Consider the following 24789-nt stretch of genomic DNA (forward strand, 5'->3'; position numbering starts at 1 on the left):
AGCCCTGAGACTGCCATAAATTCTGCCAGCAGTGGCCTTTTGTCCAGGCAAATCCAGATACCTCTTGCATTCTGCCCAGAAGTGGCAAACTCCCCCGAGGAAATGTGGTTGTTTCCCTTTTCTAGAAATTTGGCTCTTCTAAGTCTCTAATGCTCTTAGATATATGTTTTATGGTGCTTTATTCACATCTTCCAGATGTACTCAACAAGATCACAATTCCCGCATAAGCTACTTCTTCATGAAAGAGGCACAAGTGAGGACTATGTTAGCTACTAATTTTTAATATTTATTTTTAAGACTCTAGTATATTACTACTGGATTAATGAGTTTTATAGGTTATTGTGCTCATTTATAACTGCTCCAGCTCTTCCTTCATTTATTCATACCTTTGAAAGGAGATAGGGTTTATAAGAGAAGATATCACATTTTTGTTGTTCAACATACTAATCCTAATGTTGGAAAATAGTGTCTGGTAGGGCGCCCGATGGCTCAGTCGGTTAAGCATCTGCCTTCGGCTCAGGTCATGATCTTAGGGTCCTGGGATCGAGCCCCGTTTCAGGCTCCTCACCCAGTGGGGAGTCTGCTTGTCCGTCTGCCCCTCCCCCTGCTCGTACACACACTCTCTCTCGAATAAGTAAAATCTTAAAAAAAAAAAAAAGGAAGAAAATAGTGCCTGGTATTATATAGGGCTCAAGAAAAGTATCAAATAGATGAATAAATGCACATAAATGGTTGTCTCTAAAATGGGTTAAGCAATCTTCTCTACAGGCCTGTGGACAAAAACCAAATAGGGTCAAGAGATGAACATTTCTCCTAAGGTTAATGATCTACCTAGTGCTAACACAGCCTGAATCCAATAGGGCAGAGGTGCCGTCTGACCTCTGAGTGGAGCGAACTCTGAAAATGTCCTATGTACAGGAACAAAGTCATATTGCAAAGGAAGAACATCCAAAGTGCTAAAGCCATCTCTGTTGCTTTGGCACAACCTCTCACAATAGCAGAGCAGAAGGTTAGGAAATTATATTGTGGGAAACAATTTAAAGACTTCATGATGGCCTTTGGAAAATTAGGAATTTGTAAATTTATCATTAACTGTGTACCAGGCACTGAAATAAGTGCTTTTCAAATATTAATTTATAGTAACCCTATGAGTGGATGCTATTATTATCCCTATTTCATAGAGGAAGAAAGTGAAGCACAGAGAGTTTACGTAACTTGCCCAAGGTCAGACAATAGTGCCCATCAGAGCCAGCATTCAAACCAGGCAGCCCACCTCCATAGTCCATGCTCTTCCCCATGTGGCCTCTGGCATTTGTCTCTGGAGCAATTTTACTCTTTCTTCCTTCCAAGGGCCTTTGTGGTAATAAAGACAATTTTTGAAGTGGCCACACGTTTGCTGAAACCTTGCCAAGTTTAGATTGATTAGGTTGGTACCAGTTGCCATAAAAGATGAAGCTCTAAATCTCAGTGACTTAACATAATAGAATAAAGCCCAATTGGCAGCAGTGGTGGGGATTTGTTAGAGGGGGAGGGGTGGAGAGTTCACCTGAACAGCTCTGGTCAGTCATTCAGAGATCAAGACTGAGAGAGGCTCTGCCATTTTCAACATGGGGCTTGCCAGATTGCCCTGTGTGTTGACATCCAGAGTAAGGAAGTGTGGAAGACAGTACAAGAGGTTCTCGTGGACCACTTCTACCTATATTCTGTTGGCCATAACTCAGTCACAAGACCTCACCTAGATGCAAAGAGGATGGGAATTGCAATCCCTCACCGGACAACTTCCCAGCAACAACACACACTATGAAAGGGAAACACACTTCTTGCAACTTTTGTCTCAGTTTGAGTTCCCCTAGAAAACAGACTCTTAAGACTTTTCAAGTGTCTTATTTGGTAAGTAAAGAAACACAGGTAAGAGGATGAGAAAGTGGGACAGGGAAAAGAAAGCATCCAAAGCACCTACTAACAAGTCAGTTACCTCTGGGAACCAGGGTAGAGAATCCCAATCAAGAAGCTTGCAAACAAGAGTCTGTGTACACCTGTCAGTCATGGGTCATAATCTCGCCCTCTAGCCTACTGTGTAGGTGGTAATTCAGACTCCTGACATCATAGAATGCCTTTATGCAAAGAAAGACAGATGCGGGCAATTGGAAGTTTGCCAGCGTGCTTAAGCATTGAACGGATATGTCTGGAACAATAAAGGTCTGCTATAGTCTTTGTCAGAATCTACTCTATGGTCTGGTGATATATGGACTAAAAAGACAAGTTGCTTCCCCCTCCTCGCCCCTGCCCAATCACATATCTGATATGCAATGGTGGAGCAGGAACAGAACAACTATAATAAAACTCCCTTTCATAAAGGGGAGGAGTAGAGACCCATAGCTGTTGCTAGTCAGTGTCAACTTTGAAGTCCTACCAGGCAGGTATTAGGTGGTTCCTCTGCCTGATTAGATTCAGATTCTGCTCTCTGAAAGTAGATTTTTGGCTCATTACACTCCAAGGTCTTTGGCATCTCCTTCCGGGAGGGTCTTCCTTCTCCATTATCTTCTCTAGCTACATCTGGATTGGGTATTGAGGAGTTTGTTCTCCTTGGGGGCTGTATGACTTTTCACCCATTTCCTATTGTGCAAGCTTGAAGACTGTGTCAAAGTTTGATTGCGTCAGATTTCTGGCTGCCTTCACAAAACAATTATCTCAAAACCTTAGTATCCTTCACGTCTATTTGCTTCCAATCAGTTTCATGTGTTAGTCATCAACCTCACGCACACCGGGCAAGGAGAAGGCCTGACTGATTAGCCTGGTGAAGATATATGAGACAATTTTAGATCATTTGTTACTTTCACAGATAGTAAAAAAGAATAAGCCAAAGGTGCTAGCTCCCCAGGTCCTTGTCCCATACACCAAAAGGGATGACACTGGAACAAAAGGGCTGAGGACCGCAACCTGAGTTGTGGGGAATCCCACCACCAAGGAGCCAAATCTAGACAGCAGCCAAGTAGTTCTGTTCTGAGGGGATGGGGCAGAAAGCCCCATACATCATCGGAATCTGGGAGGCCACGGGAAACTATCTAATCACAGCCTGTTCAGGGAGGCAGGAAGGCAAGTGGGAGGTGGCCTCTGAGCTAGCAGCTCCTTAGAGCCCTCCCATCCTCTCATGTTCCAGCAGGATCACAAGGTGTTTGGATGAGGCACCATCAAATATGCTGCAATTCCAAACCCTTCCCTATATGCATATGTGCAAGCTTGCCAGGAAGTCATGGCAGAGCTCTCCCCACAGTAGTAGCCATACACACAGTTCTCCCCTAGACTAATTTTCAAGCCTGATTGTTATCTTGGCCACACATCTCTCTCTCTCTCTCTCTCTCTCTCTCTCTCTCTCTCTCTCTCTCTCTCTGTTAATGGTGCCTATCCAGCTTGGGTGGAACAACCATATTCTCAACTAGATCTTTCCCACATGGATAGGTTGTAATGGACATTTGTTGTGCAAAACCCCTCTCAGGTTTATCTCTTGTTTTTAGGGCCTGGATATAAGCAGCCTTTCTAACCTTGCAAAACCCTTTTATTTTTTGCAGACAAACAAGCCAATTCTTCTCTGAGTTTGTCTCTTTCTTATAGTACCTAATTAAATGCAGCCAGTAGCAACACGTGCCACTAACATTCCATTTCATTTCCTTTTCCCTGCACCTCGGTAGACTCAATATGCGTATGCTTTACTTTGTAGGTTACCTAATACAACAATTTAAACAAATGTTTTGCCATTGCAAAGATGATTTCTGCAGCAATAAAGATCATTTACTAATCTCATTTTTAAAAAATATTTTATTTATTTATCAGAGAGAGAGAGAGTACAAGCAGGGGGAGTGGCAGGCAGGGGGAGAAGCAGGCTCCCCGCTGAGCAAAGAGCCCAATGCGGGGCTCGATCCCAGTGGGATCATGACCTGAGCTGAAGGCAGATGCTTAACAGACTAAGCCACTCAGGTGTCCCACTAATCTCATTTTTAAGTTATAATCCCTACATTTATCCATTTACAGCACTAGAAACTTAAATATAAAACCCTATCAAAAAATACATACTTTTAGGGGCGCCTGGGTGGCTCAGTCGTTAAGTGTCTGCCTTTGGCTCAGGTCATGATCCCCGGGTCCTGGGATCAAGCCCCGCATCGGGCTCCCTGCTCCGTGGAAAGCCTGCTTCTCCCTCTCCCACTCCCCCTGCTTGTGTTCCCTCTCTCGCTGTGTCTCTCTCTGTCAAATAAATAAAATCTTAAAAAAAAAAATACATACTTTTAGTTCATTTTTTAATTTTCAGAAATCTTATCTATGTAACAAAATATAACAAGAAATACTCATATTTCCTCCATCCATATTTTAAAAGTAACTATTTTGTCATATTTGTTTCTTGTGTTATTTCATTCTACAAACAGTTAAATATCAAGTTCCCTTTAATCCTACTCCAAGCAGAGTCTGGAGTGTCTGACTGTAGATGACAGAAGTGCCAAAGAAACAAGAAGGTGACCCTAAATGCCAGAGAAGTGAAGGGAAAGTTAATTCTGAACCCCATCTTCTGAGGCAACTGCCTGTGGGGGAAATCACAGCCATTCCCCATTTTCACCAAAACCTTCATGGACCACAACCCATATCACCACTTTCATCCTTTCCTCGGAGATGCTGTTCAGGCAAACTTCTATGTGCATCAGAATCAGCTGGAGGGCTGGTTAAAATAGAACGCCGGGACCCACATGCAGAATTCCTGACTCAGCAGGTCTGAGATTAGGCCCAAGAATTTGCATTTCTCACAAGTTCTCAGGTGATGCTGATGCAGCCGGCCCAGGCGCTACACGAGATTGAGAAACACTGCTCTGTGTTCCAAGATTAGGTACTTCAGGAACAGATACAGACCCTCCCTGCCTATGTAGATACAGATGGGAGACCTTGTCACCTGGTCTGTTCTAAAGACAAGATCGACTCCTCCGCTATTAAAATCAGCTGGCTGAAAGCTAAAAGGTCGAGTTCATTTCCCCCCTCCTCTTCATTAGAGCATCTATGACTCTCCTCCTATAGTGAAGCCTCCACTGGGCCCAGAAGTGTCAGAAGTGGGCTCCTGCCTCCTGGTGCAGAGAAGGGCAGGCAGCATATGACAAGGAGTAAGGTGGTGCGTCAGGAAGGGCAAGGGGTTTCCAGTCACACCACCTCTTCTCAAGCCCAGGTACAGCCACTCCCTGGCTGTGTGGCCCTGGGCCTCACTTTCCCCATCTCCACAACACGGGATAGTGATGCCCACATCCTAGAGGATTGCTGAGGAGAGTAAACGGGAATAGTGCAAGCAGGAGTCCTTTGTTGCCGGTAAAGAACCCCACAAACAGTAATTATCACCACAGCTTCATGACACATTTGCTCTTTAACAATAAGCTGTAGTGGTGATAGCTCATCCTCCTTCTTGTTGTTTTTTGTTTTGTTTTGTTTACAACTCTAGTAACTTTGCTTCATTTTGAAGACTCTCCTCACCCTCTCCCCAACGATGGCCTTTACCTTTGAGCCCCAGTGTTACTGATTCTGACTCACCTACCACAGGTGTATTTACACACGTAGACCCATCCTTAGGCACTAAAAAGAAAAACAATCGGGATACATGGCATTAAACTCTCATATTACTCAATCCAAAGTCATGAGCTTCTCAATCTCAAGAGTGAGGAATGAAATAAGAAACACCAGCTAAGAAGTTTGTCACTGGTTATCAACAAGCCAAGATTCTGCAGGCCCATTTAACTCCTCTCTCCCTGAACTGTGCCATTTGAATATTAGGTTCCACCCCAGAATCTCTCCAGCATTCAGGGAGTTACAGAGAAAGAAAATGAGATGCCCTTTGAAGAGGGGCAGAGACCACTAAAGAGCTGGACAAAGATCTTTTGCATTGGCTATGGGATTCAAGTCATCCTGACATCTTTCTTCCCTTCAGAGCTCTGGACTGTGGTAGGTGGTGCTCACATTCCTGCTACATTGGAGGGAAAAGGACCCTGTCCGTGGGTTCAAAAAGACTTCGATGCAGTTCTAATTCTACCATTTAAAGTGTGACCTCACATCATTTAACTTATCGAAGCCTCCGTTTTCACATCTGTAAAACAGACATACTACTATTTCCTCATAGAGCTGTTTGGGGCGATAATATATGGTTTCTCACGCACTGCCTGGCATATGGTAGGTGTGAAATACTGATGGCGGAAACCTAATTTTCCCCGGGGGCTTTATTTTTCGATGTGTTAGGATCTCCTCTAAGGCACTCCTGGCCTGCTGCCCCCTCCCCTGGGCCGTGAGCACTTGGCCAACTCTCAGCGGAGCCCAGGCACCCACTTCAAAGCCCTAAGCCCCGGTAGCCCCTAAGCCAGCTGGCAATAGCGCCGCTCCCACCGCCACCGGCACCACCTTTGACATCTCGGCCCTCCTCCCGCCGCTGCGGAGGGCGTCACTTCCGCAGGAAAAGGCGGGCGCGTCCGCGCGGTTGGCGCGAAAGTCGGTTCGCCGCCTCGGCAATTTCCGGGTTCGGCGATTGCTTCGGGTCGGGGGCGCCGCAGACTGCGGCGGGTGTGCGCCGGGCTGGCGCCCGACCCCAGCCACGGTCCTGCAGGCCGCGCGCCCCTCCGGTCGCCTCCCAAAGACCCCCCCCAGGCTCCACCGAGGTGAGCGAGACACGGAGAGAGGACCCAGCTCCCTCCCCACCCCAGTTGGGGGGCCGCGACACCTCCCCTGGCCTCCGGGGCCCTTGTTTCCCGCCCGTGTAACCGGCCCTCGGACCGGCAGGTGGGACTTTGACGCCGGAGAGGACGTGGCTGCGGTTGGACCGAGAGCCCGGCCTTTCTGTGGCCGCTGGCAAGCGAGGGCTTTCGGCCTCTGGGGGCGTGACCTTGCTAACCGGCTTCCATTTCTAAAGTCCGTTTACTGAGGGGTGAACAAACGTCAGGGGCCCTGGACAGTTTCATTCTGTGTATCCTTAAACTAAGTGCAATTGAATGCCCATTGGCTTAGGGGTCTAGAGCCCCCTAACAAAGGCCCTGAACGTAGTTTAGGGACATTAATTTCGTTCTCTGATTTGCAAGGATTGGTGTTGTCATCTTTTTCCTTGACTTTGCCCACATTCCAGAGTTTCTTAGAAACTAATGAACGAATTCACGGGCAAGGCCAGAATGTCTATCTTTGGGCATTGTTGTCTGCACGGAAAAATATCTGCTTTTAACATTTAACTTCATACGTGATGTGTTTTTGTCCTTGTTAATGGTTCCTTTATTTTGACAGTTCAAAAATGTCCAGAAATGACAAAGAACCGTTTCTTGTGAAATTTTTAAAGTCTTCAGATAATTCCGAATGTTTTTTTAAAGCTCTTGAGGTAAGAATAGCTGAAAATGCCTTGTTTGATGCTGTGAATTCATTTTCTTGTTTTTAGTGTTTATGATTTGTTGGACTTTTTATGTTTTAATAGTTTATTTTCATACTAGTTTTATTGTAGTGTACATTAATATAGATGTGTTGTTACATATTTTTGGATTGATGTAAATATATGATTATGTATTTCGGGGAACCTAAAATCTATTACTTTTTTTAAGATTTTATTTATTTGACAGAGAGTGATAGGAGAGAGAGGTTGCCAAAGTCACCAAGGCATGACTGATTTAAAGATTTACACGGTAAAAAATTATTGTTATCTTTTTGTTCAGTCATAGGAAAATTTGAGTTTTTAATGCTATTGATTCTGACAAGGAGTGTTATTTCCAAAAGGAGGGTAAGACCAACAATGCTTTTGGCAAAGGTGGGCACGGACCTTCCATAAATTGTGCAGATACTGCATCTGCCTATTCTTCTGTTTTCTCCTCCTTCAAACAAGAATCACTTCTTTGTAATCTGGATGGAATTACAGCCAGTTTACTTTTATTTCAATGCTTCTCGTCCAGACACCAAAAAAGTGTCTGGAGCAGGGGGAGCGGCAGGCAGAGGGAGAAGCAGGCTCCCCACGGAGCAGAGAGCCTGATGTGGGGCTCAATCCCAGGACCCTGAGATCATGACCGGAGCAAAAGGCAGACACTTAACTGACTGAGCCACCCAGACGTCCTATTATGACATTTTTATTGAAAGTAGCAGACTTGCTATTCTTGGAAATTACATTGCTTTCTATGTCTACTAACCAGAGTAGACCTTTGTATGTTGAAGAAATTTGAGTCTCAAATTTCTGGTTACACTTCATTTTTTGGTGGTACACAGTATGTTTCACTGTGTACAGTGTAATGTGGGAAGATGTGGGGGTGTCGTAGATCCTTGCTACTTACAGACCCCATCAGTAGAGTTGGAAATGCAGAACCTTGGGCCCAACTCAGACTGACCAGTTAGAATCTGCATTTTAACAAGATCCTCAGTGTAATTCCTGTGTATATTAAAGTTTAAGAAGCACTGTTGTAGCGGGTTTTTCTTTAAAGTTCATTCAGCAAATAATTACTGAGTGTCATGACCTATTAAGCACTGTTATAGTACTTGGGATCCATCAGTGAGCACAGCGGGCAAAGATCCATACTTTCTCAGAGCTTACATTCTATTTTAGCAGGAGGACCTAGACCTAAATCAGACAGGATAAATGAGTAAACTATAATATGTTGTAGGGTGCTATGTGCTATGGGAAGAGAAAAGAGCAAAATAGGTTAAGGAGTTCTAGAGGGTGTTTGTTGGGGGAGAAGGGAAGTTTACAATCTGAAGTAGAGTGTGATTGGTGAAGGCTTTATGGAGAAGATAATTGAGTACACTTGAAGGAGGTGAGATGGTTAGCCATGTGGATGTCTGGGGAAGAAGCTTTCAGACAGGACAGCCATACACAGGCCCCTGAGAAAGTATTTGGAGTGCCTATCCAACATTAGTGTGGCTATACATTAGTATAGTGAACAAGGGATGGGGGAAGAACATTAACGGGTGCTTTAGAGAGTAAGAATAAAGAGGACATGTAAAGGGCCTTAAGGGCCGTGGTAAGGACTCTGACTTTTTCCTTTTCATTTGAGCAAATCTGATTGAAGTGAGGGATCAAGTCAGGTAAAGACTGGGAGAATATTTCACATAGTGGGAACAAGAGCAGATCCTCTAATGAGTTCATGCTTGGCTTGTTCCAGGCCTACCAAGAAAGTAGGAGTGGCTAGAGAATAGTAAGCAGGGGAGATGAGAGGTAGAAGGTAAGAGTGGGGAGATAGGCAGGGGCCAGACTCATGACCTGGTTTGTATCATTAAAGAGATTACTAGTTGCTGTAGGGAGAATAGATTTAGGGCAAGGAAAGGAAAAGGAACCACTTTGTAGACTTCTGCGGAGGTCTGGGTGAGAGATGATGGTAGCTTTCAATGGGGGAAAAGATTGGATTGGGATGGATTTTTGAAGATAGAGTTCACAGGACTTAATTACAGATGAAAAATTTCAGGTGCATTCTTTCATTTTTTTTCTTTCAGTCAATAAAAGAGTTCCAATCAGAAGAATATCTTCAGATTATTACAGAAGAAGAAGCTTTGAAGATAAAGGAAAATGATAGGTCACTTTATATCTGTGACCCATTTAGTGGCGTTGTCTTTGATCACCTCAAAAAGGTTTGCTAACTTTTCATGTGTTCCTTCTGTAGTCTGATTTTTGTTTTGTTTTTGCTTTAGTGGACATAAGTTCTTTACTGACCATGGAGTATTTTACAGATTATGAATATAGAGGAATCTTTTGGTTTTGGGAGACCAGAATTACATTTTTAAAGGCTAGTCATGTTATGCTAGGCTTTTGTTATATGTAATTTTTATATTTCAGGAGATTTAACTTCACTTAGCTTAAGTGAATGGTATAGTAATGAAACATTTTAGAGACAGAGTTCTACCATACTTAAACTCAGTTTGATTGCAGGAGTTTCAGTAGAGAGTTGGAAAACATCTCAGCATAATGCTTGGTTATTTATTGTCTTTCCTATGTGCTCTTGCACGCAGAATTTTCGTACCTGTACCTTGTAGAGAGGGTCTGAAACATTATATGCCTAAAGGAAGCATTTTGGGGATGAGTGTTGCTAATATACCAATGAGCCATCTTATTTCTTTTTGTTGATTCCAGAGTCTACTGACTCATTACTTTTTTGGTGTCTGGACAAGAGAAGCATTGAAATAAAAGTAAACTGGCTGTAATTCCATCCAGATTACAAAGAAGTGATTCTTGTTTGAAGGAGAAGAAAACATAGAAGAATAGGTAGATGCAGTATCTGCACAATTTATGGAAGGTCTGTGCCCACCTTTGCCAAAAGCATTGTTGGTCTTACCCTCCTTTTGGAAATAACACTCCTTGTCAGATAGAGTCAATAGCATTAAAAACTCAAATTTTCCTATGACTGAACAAAAAGATAACAATTTTTTACCGTGTAAATCTTTTAAATCAATCATGCCTTGGTGACTTTGGCAACCATATGCTTTCTAGATCTGGCCTCAATGTGCTGATGTTGAGCTGTCAACTTTTCTTAACTCAGCTATCAATGAAAATAAAAGGTCATATTTTTTAATAACCCATAATATCTTTGAGAAATACTTACTTGGAAAGACATTGAGTTGAAGACAAAGTATTTAAAACAAATGTAGAAACTGCCTAGGATTTTTGTGTGTTTGTGTGAAGAATAGATATTTTAGAAGGGGTTAATTAGTCTCTTAAACTTTTAAACTGCTTGATTGGCTGGATACTTCATTTAAAAAGTATATATGGATTTTCCCAATTAGAGCATAAGACTGTTATTCCTATACCCTATCATTAAGACTGTGTTTGTTTCAGATATTAAAATTTGGTGGCAGTTGTGACTGAATGTGGCTCTTGAAGCTTATTTCTTTTGATAGACTGCATTGTTTGATTTGCATGTGTGTTAATGAGTTGTGTCTGAGAAATTATATAATGGTCCTTATTTTTTCTTATAACAATTTAGTGATTTTTCTGCAGTGGTCATGAGCTTCTGTAAAGAAGTGATAAATATTGAGGCGCCTGGCTGGCTCAGTCGGTTAAGTGTCTACCTTTGGCTCAGGTCATGATCCCAGGGTGCTGGGATCGAGCCCCACATTGGGATCCCTGCTCAGTGGGGAGCCTGCTTCTCCCTCCCCCCTCTGCCTGCCGCTCTCCCTGCTTGTGCTCTCTCTCTCTCCCTCTCTTTCTCTGTCAAATAAATAAATAAAATCTTAAAAAAAAAGAATTGCTAAATATTACAAAATGTAATTTTATAAGCAGGAAGTCTTTTCCTACATACTAAACCTTCTCCCCTTTTTTGTAGCTTGGCTGCAGAATTGTTGGCCCTCAAGTAGTCATATTTTGTTTGCACCACCAGCGATGCGTCCCAAGAGCTGAACATCCAGTTTATAATATGGTTATGTCTGATGTAACTGTATCTTGTACAAGCCTGGAAAAAGATAAAAGGGTAGGTGCTGAGAGGAATATGATGATCAATATATTTACCTCCACACTTAATCTTTCACTGCATAGGAGACACTTTGAAAGACCTTGTACTTGTTCATGACTTAAAGTTTGTATACACCAATATATATCTTTTCTGTTTTAATGAATATAATGGAATCTGTTTTATTGAGAACTGATTACTTGAAAGAAAACTCCCCTTTTTCCCCTATGCAATTGATGAGTTAGAGTTTTAGTCACATTTTTCCAATATAGATGGTTACTCTTTTTAAAAAAAATGTTGATGGGGCACCTGGGTGGCTCAGTTGGTTAAGCTTCTGCCTTCAGCTCAGGTCATGATCTCAGTGTCCTGGGGTCGTTGGGCTCTGAGCTCAGCAGGGAGTTTTCTTCTCCCTCTCCCCCCACTTGTGCCCACGCTCCCTCTCTCACTCGCTCTCTCTCTCTAACAAATAAAATCTTTAAAAAAAAATTATTTTAAAAAATGTTGATAGGTAGAATGGGCTGTGGATTTAACATTTGCTACAAGGCAAGAAATGCTTCAATAATGCTTTCTAAGAGAGATAAAACACATATTTTTTATATCTAATGTATATAATTTATATTTTTAAATATATATGCACAGTATATTAAAGTATATTCTAGAAGCAACAGGTTAATAAACTTATGGAGTTGAAACAAACAACTATAGGAAATAATATATGAAAGTAATTATTTTTAAATTTATTTATAATTCATATTTTATCCAAAAAGCAATTATTTAACTTTATAGTAGTGAGAAACATTTGTGCCTTCAAGCTAACAACAACAAAAGATATTTGAGTTTTTGTATTAAAAAATGGAAGAGATATTGTTTGCTTTAGTACTGATGTTTTTTCTTTTGGGTTTACAGGAAGAAGTTCATAAATATGTACAAATGATGGGTGGACGTGTATATAGAGACCTTAATATATCAGTAACTCACCTTATTGCAGGAGAAGTTGGCAGCAAAAAATATTTAGTTGCTGCAAACCTAAAGAAACCTATTTTGCTTCCTTCTTGGATTAAAACACTTTGGGAAAAGTCACAAGAGAAGTAAGAAAGACATTTATGTGTTTTCTAGACTTGAAAAAAAATGATACGTTCAATCATTATTGCATATTGTGGGTTATTACAGGGGAGGTTTTATGTTGTCCTCTTGGGATTTGTTATTCAGGGACAAAAGATGGGGTTATTACTCTTCACTGAGAATAAGCACAATCTGCAAGCTCTTATCAAGGTATAAGTTGATAGGTAGATTAGGCTATTGATTTAATATTAGCTACAAGGTAAGAAATGCTTTGACAGTAGGAATTGCTTTCGTCGGTAAATTCTTGTAAAATAGTTGAGAAGATCACTGAGGCAACTGTAGCTCTTAAGTTGAATTATCCTTCCACTACTGTGCTAAGATGGAGAGTAAATTAACCATTTTGATAGTCCTATTCCCTCTCAAAGGTGTCTATGTACAGTTGAATGTAAACATGTCAGCCATTAACTAAGATGTGGTCATTCAGTAAATGTTAATCAAGTTCATTTTATGAACCTGGCCTGAGGTGGGCATTAGACATGCATACTGAGCAAATCAGGATAGCATCCCTGCCCTGGTGGACCTTAGAAATGGGCATTTTTCCAGTCTTCCTATCAACACTGGCACATCCTAAACCTGTCTCCACGTTGGTACCTTCATTCCTAGCACATCTGTCTTACATGGAAAAACAATGATGATATTTTTGTTGGTATTCTGCCAAAAATCATTGCTTATTATTTATAGAGTATAATGGAAGGATAGAAAGTCCATTTTTCTAATAGGCAACCATTTGAGTTTTTAAGTAAATTCACACTTAAAATTTTGGAAAATATACCACTTTGACCAGCATGAACTCAAAGAGTTAACCCTTAAAACAGTTTTATTTGAGAAACTCTATCTGAAATACTACCTTTTACTAGTGACATGGATGAACTAGATGAGCAGTTAGTGTAAGTTTGAGTGTCAGTGCCCCTTTTCTAAAAAATGAGGAAAGCATTAGTGATTTCTGTTGTTTGTCATTATTCTTCTGGTAAATTTTAAACCTTCTGGTATATTAATATGTTAATTTTTTCCTTGTTACTTATTTTCCCCAGAAAAATAGCTAGGTATACTGATGTAAACATGGAAGACTTCAAGTGTCCTATTTTTCTTGGTTGCATAATCTGTGTGACTGGCTTGTGTGGCTTAGACAGGAAGGCAGTTCAGCAACTCACAATTAAGCATGGAGGTCAATATATGGGACAACTGAAAATGAATGAATGTACACACCTCATTGTGCAAGAACCAAAAGGTAAGACTATGTTTCCCAAATGGAAAAAATGCACAATTTTCTCTAGTATTTAACATTTTAAGATCTTTACAGAATAGCTTTTGCTTCTGATGTGTTAATAAATCTGGTATTTTTTCCCCCTAAATTCTTACAAAGATAGTTTGGTTCATAATCTGTAGAAAAATTACATGACTATCCAGGTTTATCCAGATCATAGAAAAAAATTTTTTTCAATTTCCAGTGGTTTTTATTGTTTGATTTTTATTTTTATTTATTTATTTAAAGAAAAAGTTTCTTACATAGTTACCAAATACTTACAAAACAATAAATTTGGATGAATAACAAAAAGTCTAATAGATGTAGCTAAATTACATTTCTTTCTTTTTTTTTTTAAAGATTTTTTTTTTTTATTTATTTATTTGAGAGAGAGAATGAGAGCGAGAGAGAGCACAAGAGGGGGGAGCGGGAGAGGGAGAAGCAGACTCCCCGCTGAGCAGGGAGCCCGATGCGGGACTCGATCCCGGGACTCCAGGACCATGACCTGAGCCGAAGGCAGTCGCTTAACCAACTGAGCCACCCAGGCGCCCTAAATTACATTTCTTTCTAATGATAAATTTTAAAAGCTTGACTTAGTTTTTAATTGAATGAATCAGCTTTATTGGATGAACTACAAGTTGTAACTTGAAGATACATCTTGCAGAAATGAGGCAGTTAAAAGAAAAATACATTACCAATAAGAAGGATTCCTTAAAATTATGTTTAATTTTGGTGTCTTATAACCTTTATACCTGTTTTGGAAGATTTTTTTTTTTTTCTTTACCAATACCCTTAAAATATATACAAACTGATGAGAGAAGAATTTTGTTAATGTTTTTGTTATTTCCTTATACTGTGTTTTATTAAGCTACCAAGATAACAAAATTAGGGAAAAAAAAAACCTTCTAAAATTAATTAGTTCTGTCCTTAAGTCAGAACTTTGCATATGGCCAATTATGATATTATAATTGTGAATAGAGTTGGTAACTGCTATTGAATTTCTGAATCTGAAGGCAGTTCATCTCTTAGCTCTCAAGAATGTCCAAAAAAATCCTTTTCATGTTATTGTTTACTATGTATTGACCTCAGTTTCTCTATGACACTGGTTCTAAATACATTGTGTTAAAAGTTGTTTTAAGGCAATAAAAAGATATATTTCTTATAATATGCCTGTCTATTTGGACTTCAAGTCAAATCCTATTGACATTAGAGTAGTCTGTTCAAAGCTGGTATTTTTTATATTGCAGACATTTACAATCTTCACAGTTGTTTTATGCAGTCTTACTAAAGCCACATAATTCTGTGAGTTATTCCCATGTTACAGATTAAGAAACTGGTTTAAAGGAATTAAGCATTGGAGGCTATACTCAAACCAAGTCTAATATTTCAGTTACCCCACATAAATTCCACAATTTTAAGAGATAAACCCCCTTGCATACACTATATAGCATAGTTTGTATAAGAATAGTTACTGGTAACTTTAATTTTGTTTAGGTGAGTTTTTTCCCATAACCTATCATACTTCAAATATTTCTACAGAGATAGATTTTAATGGTTTACATTTCTATTTCTTAATGAACATGATAGGTCAAAAATACGAATGTGCCAAGAGATGGAATGTACACTGTGTGACCACACAGTGGTTTTTTGACAGTGTTGACAAAGGTTTTTGTCAGGATGAATCCATATACAAGACAGAGCCTAGACCAGAAACAAAGACTGTGCCTGATACTTCAACTCCTACTGGCCAGATCAACACAGTTGACAGTAAGTTTCAGTGGGATTAGAGTAAACAGTCGTTTTTAACACCGTTTTCTTTGTAAGAATTGATTTGTAAATAGGATCGGTGAGATATAGTAGGGAATTCATCCTTTCTTGCTATGTTTCCAGGCATAATTGTGTAATACCTAAATTGTATGAAGATCAGTCCAGAAGTCTAGATATTTCTTTTTATAACGGATGTATATTTTCTTTCATACGTTGATTTACTGCAAAAGATGATTAAAGAAATCGAGAGTACTAATAGAGACTTAAAAGAATTTTTCCAAGCTTGACTGGTGGGCAAATGTAATACATTTTTATTAGTTTGCTACAATTACTATAGACCATCTGTATTCATATAAAATTGAAAACCATTTCTATTTTGTAAGTGCCTTGTTGGCAATTTAGCAGATGTTACACTTTTTTCTTTCCTGGACCCTACAGCCAGCAACTTCATATTTTAAATGGAAGCAAGCCACTATTAAAATGTATTAAGTATGTTTTTATTTGAATAAAATAGGAACCTTAGTTTCATTTTCTCTTCTCAAAACTGGCCACCAAGATTTCAGTAAAAACATTTGAAGCTTACTTTGGAAATTATTCACAGCACTTAGTGTATAAGAAAAATTGATCTGTAGGAAAATAGGTAATCACAATTTTATCTCCATAAATTTCTACATCTTTGTTTGATATGTAGGTCGTACTCTTTCAGATGTCAGCCATATTTCCAACATCAGTGCAAGTTGCATAAATGAATCGATGTGTAATTCAGTTCTTAATAGTAAAGTGGAGCCTACACTTGAAAATCTAGAAAATCTGGATGTCAGTGCATTTCAAGCACCTGAAGATTTATTAGATGGTTGTCGGGTATGTCTTTATTATGTAATACATGCAGTGATAATGTACGTTAGTACTTCCTAGCCTGACTTTGAAGACCCCTCAGAGTTGGGCTTGTTCCTTATCCATATAAACCCTTCACTCTAGCTAAGCAGATGCAAACATTAGGCCACGTCTGTCATTAACTGTCATTTTTTAAGTGTTTCTAATACCCTAGACTGTGGTAATCAATTCACATATATTGTTAATATGTTGTATATACTCTCATTTAATTCCCACAAATAACTCTAAAATGGTTATTACCCTGAGGCTGAGGCTTAGCGGATTAAAATTCTTGTTCAGATTCACACAGACATTAAGTAGACAGCCATCTACTCCAAATCCTATGTTCCTAACCATTAGACCTAAGAGACTTAGTTTAATGTCTCTTAGGCTACTTAATTTTTTAGTGTATGAATAAACTATCTTATAAGTGCCTTGATGGAAACATCATATGCTATAGATCTCCTAGAGCTGAATACTTATTTAATATATTTCTACTTTTAGAGTGAATAGGCTATGTATTAGTTGATAAAACATCAATTTATTGGCAGAACAGAAAGTGTCTTATATAATCTTTTATCCTAGACTCTACTAATTATGGATATGACTTTTAGTTGTTTTTTAAGATTTATTTATTTTAGAGGGGGAAAGAGACAGCACAAGAGGGAGGGGCAGAGGGGGAAGGAGAAAGGATCTCAAGCAGACTCTGTGCTGTGCACGGAGCCGAACATGCAGCTCAGTCTCAGTACCCTGAGATCATGACCTGAGACAAAACCAAGAGTTAGACGCCTAACCAAGTGTACCACCTAGATGCCCCTGACTTTTAGTTATTTATGATTCCTGATTTTTGTTACAGTATCTTCTAATAATAGAGGTTATTTAGTTTGGGATATAAATGCAGTTAGAAATAGATTTGCCATTCTTTTTTTTTTTTTTAAGATTTTATTTATTTATTTGCCAGACAGAGAGAGCACGCACAAGCAGGGGGAGCGGCAGGCAGAGGGAGAAGCAGTTTCCCTGCCAAGCAAGGAGCCCAACGTGGGATTCGATCCCAGGACTCGGATCATGACCTGAGCCGAAGGCAGACACTTAACCGACTGAACCACCCAGGCATCCCTAGATTTGCCATTCTTAAGAAATTTTTTTAAAATGTAAAATACAGATGAGAAGTCTTTTTATATTTATTAAATTAGTTTAAATACATACATACTGATAGTTAAAAATAAATTATTGCACATGTATTATCCTCAAAGCACTGTTCTCAGCTCGACTTAAATTTTTTTGTGTAATCAACTGTGTAAAAGGTATCTCAATTTATAGGTAAGAAAATTGGTTTAAAGAGCCTAAGTAACTTATCATGGTCATGTAGTTAATTATTGGCCTCTGAACCAAAATTTAAACCCAAGTTTTCTGAATTCAGATATGTAAACTCCAGTTTGTTTCTATAATTTAAATTTACAGGTAGTAAGATCTTTATAATTTAAGAAGCTACCTGCATTTTAGGCATTGCTATGCACTAGTATCAGGAAGATAACTGAATTCTAGCTTCTATTTTATTAAAGCCTCACAGTACTTACCAGGTGTCTACTGTGGATAATAATGCTATGGGACTGTGAAGAAGTAATAAAAAATAAAAATTTCAGAATTATTGGGGCGCCTGGGTGGCTCAGTGAGGTAAGCATCTGCCTTCGGCTCAGGTCATGATCCCAGGGTCCTGGGATTGAGCCCCATGTTGGGCTCCCTGCTCAGCGAGGAGTCTGCTTCTCCCTGTCCCTCTGATCCTCTCCCCCCTCCTGCTCTCACTCGTTCCCGCTCTCTCTCAAATGAATTTAAAAATCTTTTTTAAAAAAATGTCGAATTGTTAAAAAAAAAAAAAAGTTTCAGAATATACTCGATTCTTAATATATTTTAAATGTACACAGAGCTGTCTTATTTACACACAATGCATTTAGTTATGTATTTTTAATGTGTTTCTGTTGAGAAACAAACCATCTTAAATGCATTAATCTAAAGTAAGTATTTTCTTTCGTTGCAGATCTATCTTTGCGGTTTTAGTGGCAGAAAGCTAGATAAACTGAGAAGGCTTATTAACAGTGGAGGTGGAGTTCGTTTTAATCAGCTCAATGAAGATGTAACTCATGTTATTGTGGGAGATTATGATGATGAATTGAAGCAGTTTTGGGATAAATCGGCCCACAGGTTTTGTCGGTTTTTAATTTAAAGCAATTTTTACTCTGTAATGATTTTTCTTAAAATTGCATATCCATGCAATTATGGAAACTGCATGGCAAGTGGGATGATGGTCTTTATGGTTTAAACTAATATATAATTATGTACTATTTTTGTAGGCCTCATGTAGTGGGAGCAAAATGGTTGCTAGAGTGTTTTAGTAAAGGTTATATGCTTCCTGAAGAGCCATATATCCATGCTAACTACCAGCCAGTGGAAATTCCAGTTTCAGATCAACCTGAAAGTAAAACAGCTCTTTTAAAAAAGAACAACAGCTTCTCTAAGAAAGACTTGGCTTCTGATGAAAAGCATGAACAAGCTGACGAAGATCTGCTCTCTCAGTATGTAAATAATAACCCAACAGTAGGTAAGAAATAGTTGATTACTATTTACAGTCATTAAGAAATGTTTTAGTAGCAGAATACATACACATGTGATTTCTGCCAGGTTTTCTAGATTTTAAGTTAAACCTTTTTCTTCCCTTAGTGTTTTATGTTTGTTACTTTTTCTAAGTAGGCAAGGCCAGGGGATGCTGAACCCTTTGACCCTCTCATCTCTCTTCAACTCACTGGCTCCTCTTTGATCTGTTTTATATACCAGCATCAGTTTGTTAGTGTGAGTTTGTAACAGCATGAACTTTTTTTTAAAATTTTTTTAAAGGTATTATTTATTCATTAGAGTGAGCACATGAGGTGGGGGGACAAAGGGAGAAGGAAAGGCAGACTCCGTGCTGAGCAGGGAGCCCAACGAGGGGCTCAATCCCAGGACCCTGAGATCATGACCTGAGCCGAAGGCAGACACTTAACCATCTGAGCCACCCAGGTGCCCATGTAACAGCATGAACTTTTATTTTAACCTTATAATTACCTCTTACTTGGTTATTGTGCTCTTTAATGCATACAGTGCTGCACTGTGTACCACGGCCTCTGTATGTAGTCTTCTCAGTGTGGGAAGGAAATTTGCCAGTGAAGAGTTGGGAGCAGAATTTCTTATTTAAGAAGAAGTTTTTGTGAAATATTTAATACATTGAAAAAGATGTCAAGAATAATGTGATGAGTAACCATATACTACTACATAGGTATTAAAAAAAATAGAATATTCCACTATACCAAAAGCCCCCTGTGAGTCTCCATTTTCCTTATAGTTTACATGTATATATATCTATATGCAATATAGATACTCTCATTTTGTGTATATTTTAGCTTATATAGATGACATATGGTATGTACTCTTTTGCTGCTCTCCTCCAACCATGAGAGATAATTTAATCCAAGTAACTGGTTGAATATACCACAGTTTATCTGTTTTCCCACCTATAGACATTTTTATTGTGTCTCTTTTTTTGCCAGTGCAAACAGTACTGCTGAGATTGTTCTTTCTTACCCATGTCTCTGTGATTGCTTGGAGGTTTCTTTACATGTACATGATGCCAAGTTTGGTCTACTCTGTATGGATTAATGACACACATGTGTTAAACTCCTCCGCTGTAATGGTGGCTTTGACAGTTTCTCCATGTAGTTCTGTCAAATTTAGTTTTTTAATATAGTTTGATGTTTTATTACATGATGATCCTCATTTTCCTAATTTTTTTTTTCCTTAAAATCTGTTTGTCTGATATTAACAGAACTGTCCCTGCCTCATGTGATATTGTATTTATCTGGTATGACTTTTTCTTTAAAATGCAAATTTGGTCAATTTACATTTATTGTTACTTGTTATTTTATACCATCTTAATTTGTGCTGTTTGTCCCATTTTTCTGTGCTTCCTTGTTTAACATTTTTGCTTCCTTTTGGATAGCTTGAGCTTGTCCCCTCTCACCCCAACCTCCCAACTTCCTGTCTTCCCTCTACTGATGTGGAAGTTACATCTATTTATATTTCCAGTGATTACTTGGAACTTGAATGGGCATCATAACTTGAAATCTAAAGTTAATCAGAACTTTTATCTTAATCTTGAATAACACAAGAACTTTATAACACTATCTTCAACAGCACTGCTGATCACACCCCCTACATACACTAACATACTCAATTTATGTGATTTGGGCTAATATTGTCATTCTCTTTTTTAATCAGACAGTTAGACACTTACTGTTTTATATGGTCCATACTCGTTTTGATTTACCATCATGTTTAGCGATTTCTTTGCTTCACATTCTTTGTTGTATCTGAGAACTCTCTTCTGGGATCATTTTCTTTCCTCCTATAAAATATATCCTTTAGAAATTCCTTCAGTTTCTGTTAATGTCTTTATTTTTTGCCCTTGTTCTTAAAAAACAGTTATGCTAGGAATATAATCCTAGACAGTTACTTTGAGCTCTCAGAGATGTTATTTCATTGTCCTGTTTCCATGGCTGCTGGATAAGAAGTCATTCAGTGTAATCGTTATTCTTTTGTAGGAAATCTTTTTTTCTTGCTGTTTTTAATATCTCCTTTTTAATGCTGACGTCCTAGAGTTTTACCATGTACTTGTCCTACTTGGAATTCATTGTGCTTTCTGAATCTAAGGATTAGTGAGGGGTTTTGTTTTTTTTCATTCTAAAAAAATTTCATCTGTTACCTTTGAATATTGCTTCTTTCCCACTCTATATTCTCTAATTCCCATTAGCTCTTTGTGTGGAACACTTAACCTGCCCTTCTAATTTCATCTTTTTGTCTTTCTGTGATTTATTATGTGTAATTTCTTCAGGATTTCCTTCCACATCACTGTTTCTCTGTTCAGCTGCTGCCTACTGTGGTTAACCCATCCATTAACTTTTTTATTTCAAAAAAAAAAAGTTTTTTATTTCAGTAATTATTTTTTCAATTCCTAGAAGTTCTAGTTCTCTTAATAATCTGTTATTCTGTATTCATGTCTTTTTACTTATTTCTTGAAACACATTAAACATACTGCTACATCTGAATGGAGGGGAGGGGTAATTCTCTTTATTGTTAATGGTGCCTAGATTCTTCATGTTTTTCTGATATTGTAAACTCATTCTTATTAGGACTGTAGGAAGTCTAAGAAGCTTGAGGTGAAGCTTGAGGTGAGGGTTTGTTTCTTTAGAAACGGTTCACGTTTAAATCTGCCAGAAGTCTAGGAATTTTCCAACTCCAGACACTTCTCAGTTTATTGGCTGGATGTTTTTTGGACCATCAGGCTAGTATAAATTTGTACCCTAACCTACTTTGAGGACCAGCTTATGATGACAAATTCTCAGGAGAGATGTTTTTCCCCCATGACCCAAAGCCAAAGTCAGATGTACTTGTTATTTCCTTTACAGAGTCGGTTTTTGTTATTGTTTGGTTGATTTGGGACTGTATTGTAACTAAAGATATTTATTTCCCTTTAGGGTTTCTGGGTTTGTTTCCTCAGGGTATACTCTGGCCCACCTCTAATTTGTGTGAGACCAAAGACTTGACTCTGTTTCCCTCCATGTGATGTCCTTAAATTCTGAGGGTCTAAGTTTCTGCCAAAATAGATTCAGATTCAGGGTAACCGTTAGTTTTAGTGACCACTTAATGCTCTGCATTCATTACTACTACTTCATTTTCAGTCCTTGAGGATCTCCCATGCTTTCCTGCAAATTCAGCTATGTATTTGTACTGATGCTTTTAGTATTTTATCCTATATTTTCAAGTACATGATAGTGAGAGGGTTTCAGATGTCTAGCTACCACATTTCTAGAAGGGAATTTCCAGTATTTCTTTTTTTTATGTTTTTACTTTAATTCCAGTTAGTTAACATACAGTGCTGTATTAGCTTCATGTGTACAATATAGTGATTGAACAATTCCATACGTCACCTGGTGCTTATCATGGCAAGTGTACTCCTTAATCCACATCACCTATTGAACCCATTCCTGCTCCCCCATCCCCTCTGGTAACCATTAGATTGTTCTCTGTAATTAAGAGTCTGTTTCTTGCTTTGTCTCTCTTATTTTTTTTTCCCTTTTCCTATTTCTTTCTTAAATTCCACATATGAGTGAAATCATTTGGTATTTGTCTTTCTCTGATTTATTTTGCTTAGCATTATACTCTCTACCTCCATCCATGTCATTGCAAATGGCAAGATTTCATCCTTTCTTATGGCTCAATAATATTCCTCTGTGTGTGTGTGTGTGTGTGTGTGTGTGTGTGTGTGTACACATACACCACATCTTCTTTATCCATCAGTCATTAAATACTTGGGCTGCTTCCGTATCTTGGCTATTGTAAATAATGCTGCTATAAACATAGGGGTGCATGTATCCCTTTGAATCAGGTTTTTTTTTTTTTTTTGCCCTTCATCAGATATATGATTTGCAAATATCTCCTCCCATTCCATAAGTTGCCTTTTAGTTTTGTTTATTGTTTCCTTCACTGTGCAGAAGCTTTTAATTTTGATGTAGTCCCAATAGTTTATTTTTGCTTTTGTTTCCCTTGCCTCCAAAGACCTATCTAGAAAAAAGTTGCTGTGGCCTGTGTTAAAGAGGTTACTGCCTGTGTTCTCTTCTAGGATTTTTATGTTTTCAGGTCTCAAATTTGGATCTTTTATCCTTTTTGTGTATGGTGTAAGGAAGTGGTCCAGTTTCATTCTTTTGCATAGTGCTGTCCAGTTTTCCCAACACCTTTTGTTAAAGAGACTGTCCTTTTCCCATTGCATATTCTTTCCTGCTTTGTCAAAGATTAATTGACCATATAGTTAATGCTTTATTTCTGGGTTCGCTATTCTGATCTATGTGTCTGTTTTTGTGCCAGTACCATACTGTTTTGATTACTACAGCTTTGTAAAATAACTTGAAGTCTGGAATTGTGGTGCTTTGCTTTTCTTTCTCAAGATGCTTTGGCTACTGGGGGTCTTTTGTGGTTCCATACAAATTTTAGGATTGTTTGTTCTAGTTCTGTGAAAAATGCTGTTGGTATTTTGATAGGGATTGCATTAAATGTGTAGATTGCTTTGGGCAGTGCAGACATTTTAACAGTATTTGTTCTTCCAATCCATGAGCATGGAATGTCTTTCCATTTCTTTGTGTCATCTTCAATTTCTGTAATCAGTGTTTTATAGTTTTCAGAGTACAGGTCTTTCACCTTTTTGGTTAGGAATATTCCTAGGTATCTTATTATTTTGGGTGCAATTGTAAATAGGATTGTTTTCTTAATTTCTCTTTTTGCTGCTTTGTTATTAGTGTATAGAAATGCAACAGATTTCTATACATTGATTTTGTTTTTGTTTTTGTTGTTTTGGGAGTTTTTTATGTTATTTTCCTTTTAAGTAGGCTCTACACCCGACGGGGGGCTTGAACTCACAACCCTGAACTTAAGAGTCACATACTCTACTGACTGAGCCAGCCAGGCACTCTGTACGTTGATTTTGTATCCTGCAGCTTGACTCAATTTATCAGTTCTAGCAGTTTTTTGGTGGAATCTTTGGGGTTTTCTGTATATAGTATATCATCTACAAATAGTGAAAGTTTTACTTTTTCCTTAACCAATTTGGACGCCTTTTCTTTTTGTTGTCTGATTGCTGTGGCTAGGACTTCTAGTACTGTGTTGAATAAAAGTGGTGAGAGCGGACATCCTTGTCTTATTCCTAATGTTAGGGGGAAAGCTTTCAGTGTTTCCCCATTGAGTATGATGTTCACTGTGGGTTTTTCATATATGGCCTTTATTATGTTGAGGTATGTTCCCTCTAAACCTACTTTGTTGAGGGTTTTTCAATTAGCAGTAATCGCGCCTCGGATAAACCTCATTGGCTACGATACTGCCACTGCGCAAAGCCTGTTGAGGGTTTTTATCATGAATGAATGTTGTGCTTTGTCAAATGCTTGTGCTTTGTCAAATGCTTTTTCTACATCTGTTGAAATGATCATATGGTTTCTATCCTTTCTCTTAATAATGTGATGCATCAAATTGACTTGCTAATATTGAACCACACTTGCATCCCAGGAATAAATCCCACTTGATTGTGGTGAATGATTTTTTTTAATATATTGTTGAATTCAGTTTGCTGATATTTTATTGAGGATTTTTGCATCTGTGTTCATCAGGGATATTGGCCTATAATTCTCATTTTTAGTGGGTGTCTTTATCCGGTTTTGGGATCGGAATAATGCTGGCTTCATAGAATGAATTTGGAAGTTTTCCTTCCTTTTCTGTTTTTTTGAGCGGTTTGAGAAGACTAGGTATTAA

At 38.6% G+C, this 24789-nt stretch overlaps 1 protein-coding gene and 1 pseudogene across 9 annotated transcripts in view; one reads left to right on the top strand and one right to left on the bottom strand.

Moving 5' to 3' along the window:
* The first annotated feature begins 6477 nt into the window (after positions 1-6477).
* The window catches only part of TOPBP1 (DNA topoisomerase II binding protein 1), a 74710-nt gene continuing 56398 nt past the window's right edge, over positions 6478-24789 (top strand). For 5 of the 9 annotated variants that reach the window (XM_036077091.2, XM_036077093.2, XM_036077095.2 and 2 more), the window contains exons 1-10: positions 6478-6668; positions 7282-7372; positions 9460-9594; positions 11283-11426; positions 12312-12493; positions 13559-13755; positions 15358-15537; positions 16229-16398; positions 18446-18609; positions 18759-19006. In XM_036077091.2, coding sequence (XP_035932984.2) covers positions 7289-7372; positions 9460-9594; positions 11283-11426; positions 12312-12493; positions 13559-13755; positions 15358-15537; positions 16229-16398; positions 18446-18609; positions 18759-19006 — 1504 coding nt within the window. In that variant the 5' untranslated portion in view covers positions 6478-6668; positions 7282-7288. Of the gene's footprint in view, positions 6669-7281; positions 7373-9459; positions 9595-10093; positions 10257-11282; positions 11427-12311; positions 12494-13558; positions 13756-15357; positions 15538-16228; positions 16399-18445; positions 18610-18758; positions 19007-24789 lie in introns of those variants that run through there. The other 4 variants (XM_036077092.2, XM_078071680.1, XM_078071683.1 and 1 more) reach the window with 3 other exon arrangements.
* On the bottom strand, positions 24252-24379 carry LOC118526101 (U4 spliceosomal RNA; annotated as a pseudogene).

The sequence above is a fragment of the Halichoerus grypus genome, chromosome 1, assembly GCF_964656455.1.
Source record: "Halichoerus grypus chromosome 1, mHalGry1.hap1.1, whole genome shotgun sequence".
NCBI lineage: Eukaryota > Metazoa > Chordata > Mammalia > Carnivora > Phocidae > Halichoerus > Halichoerus grypus.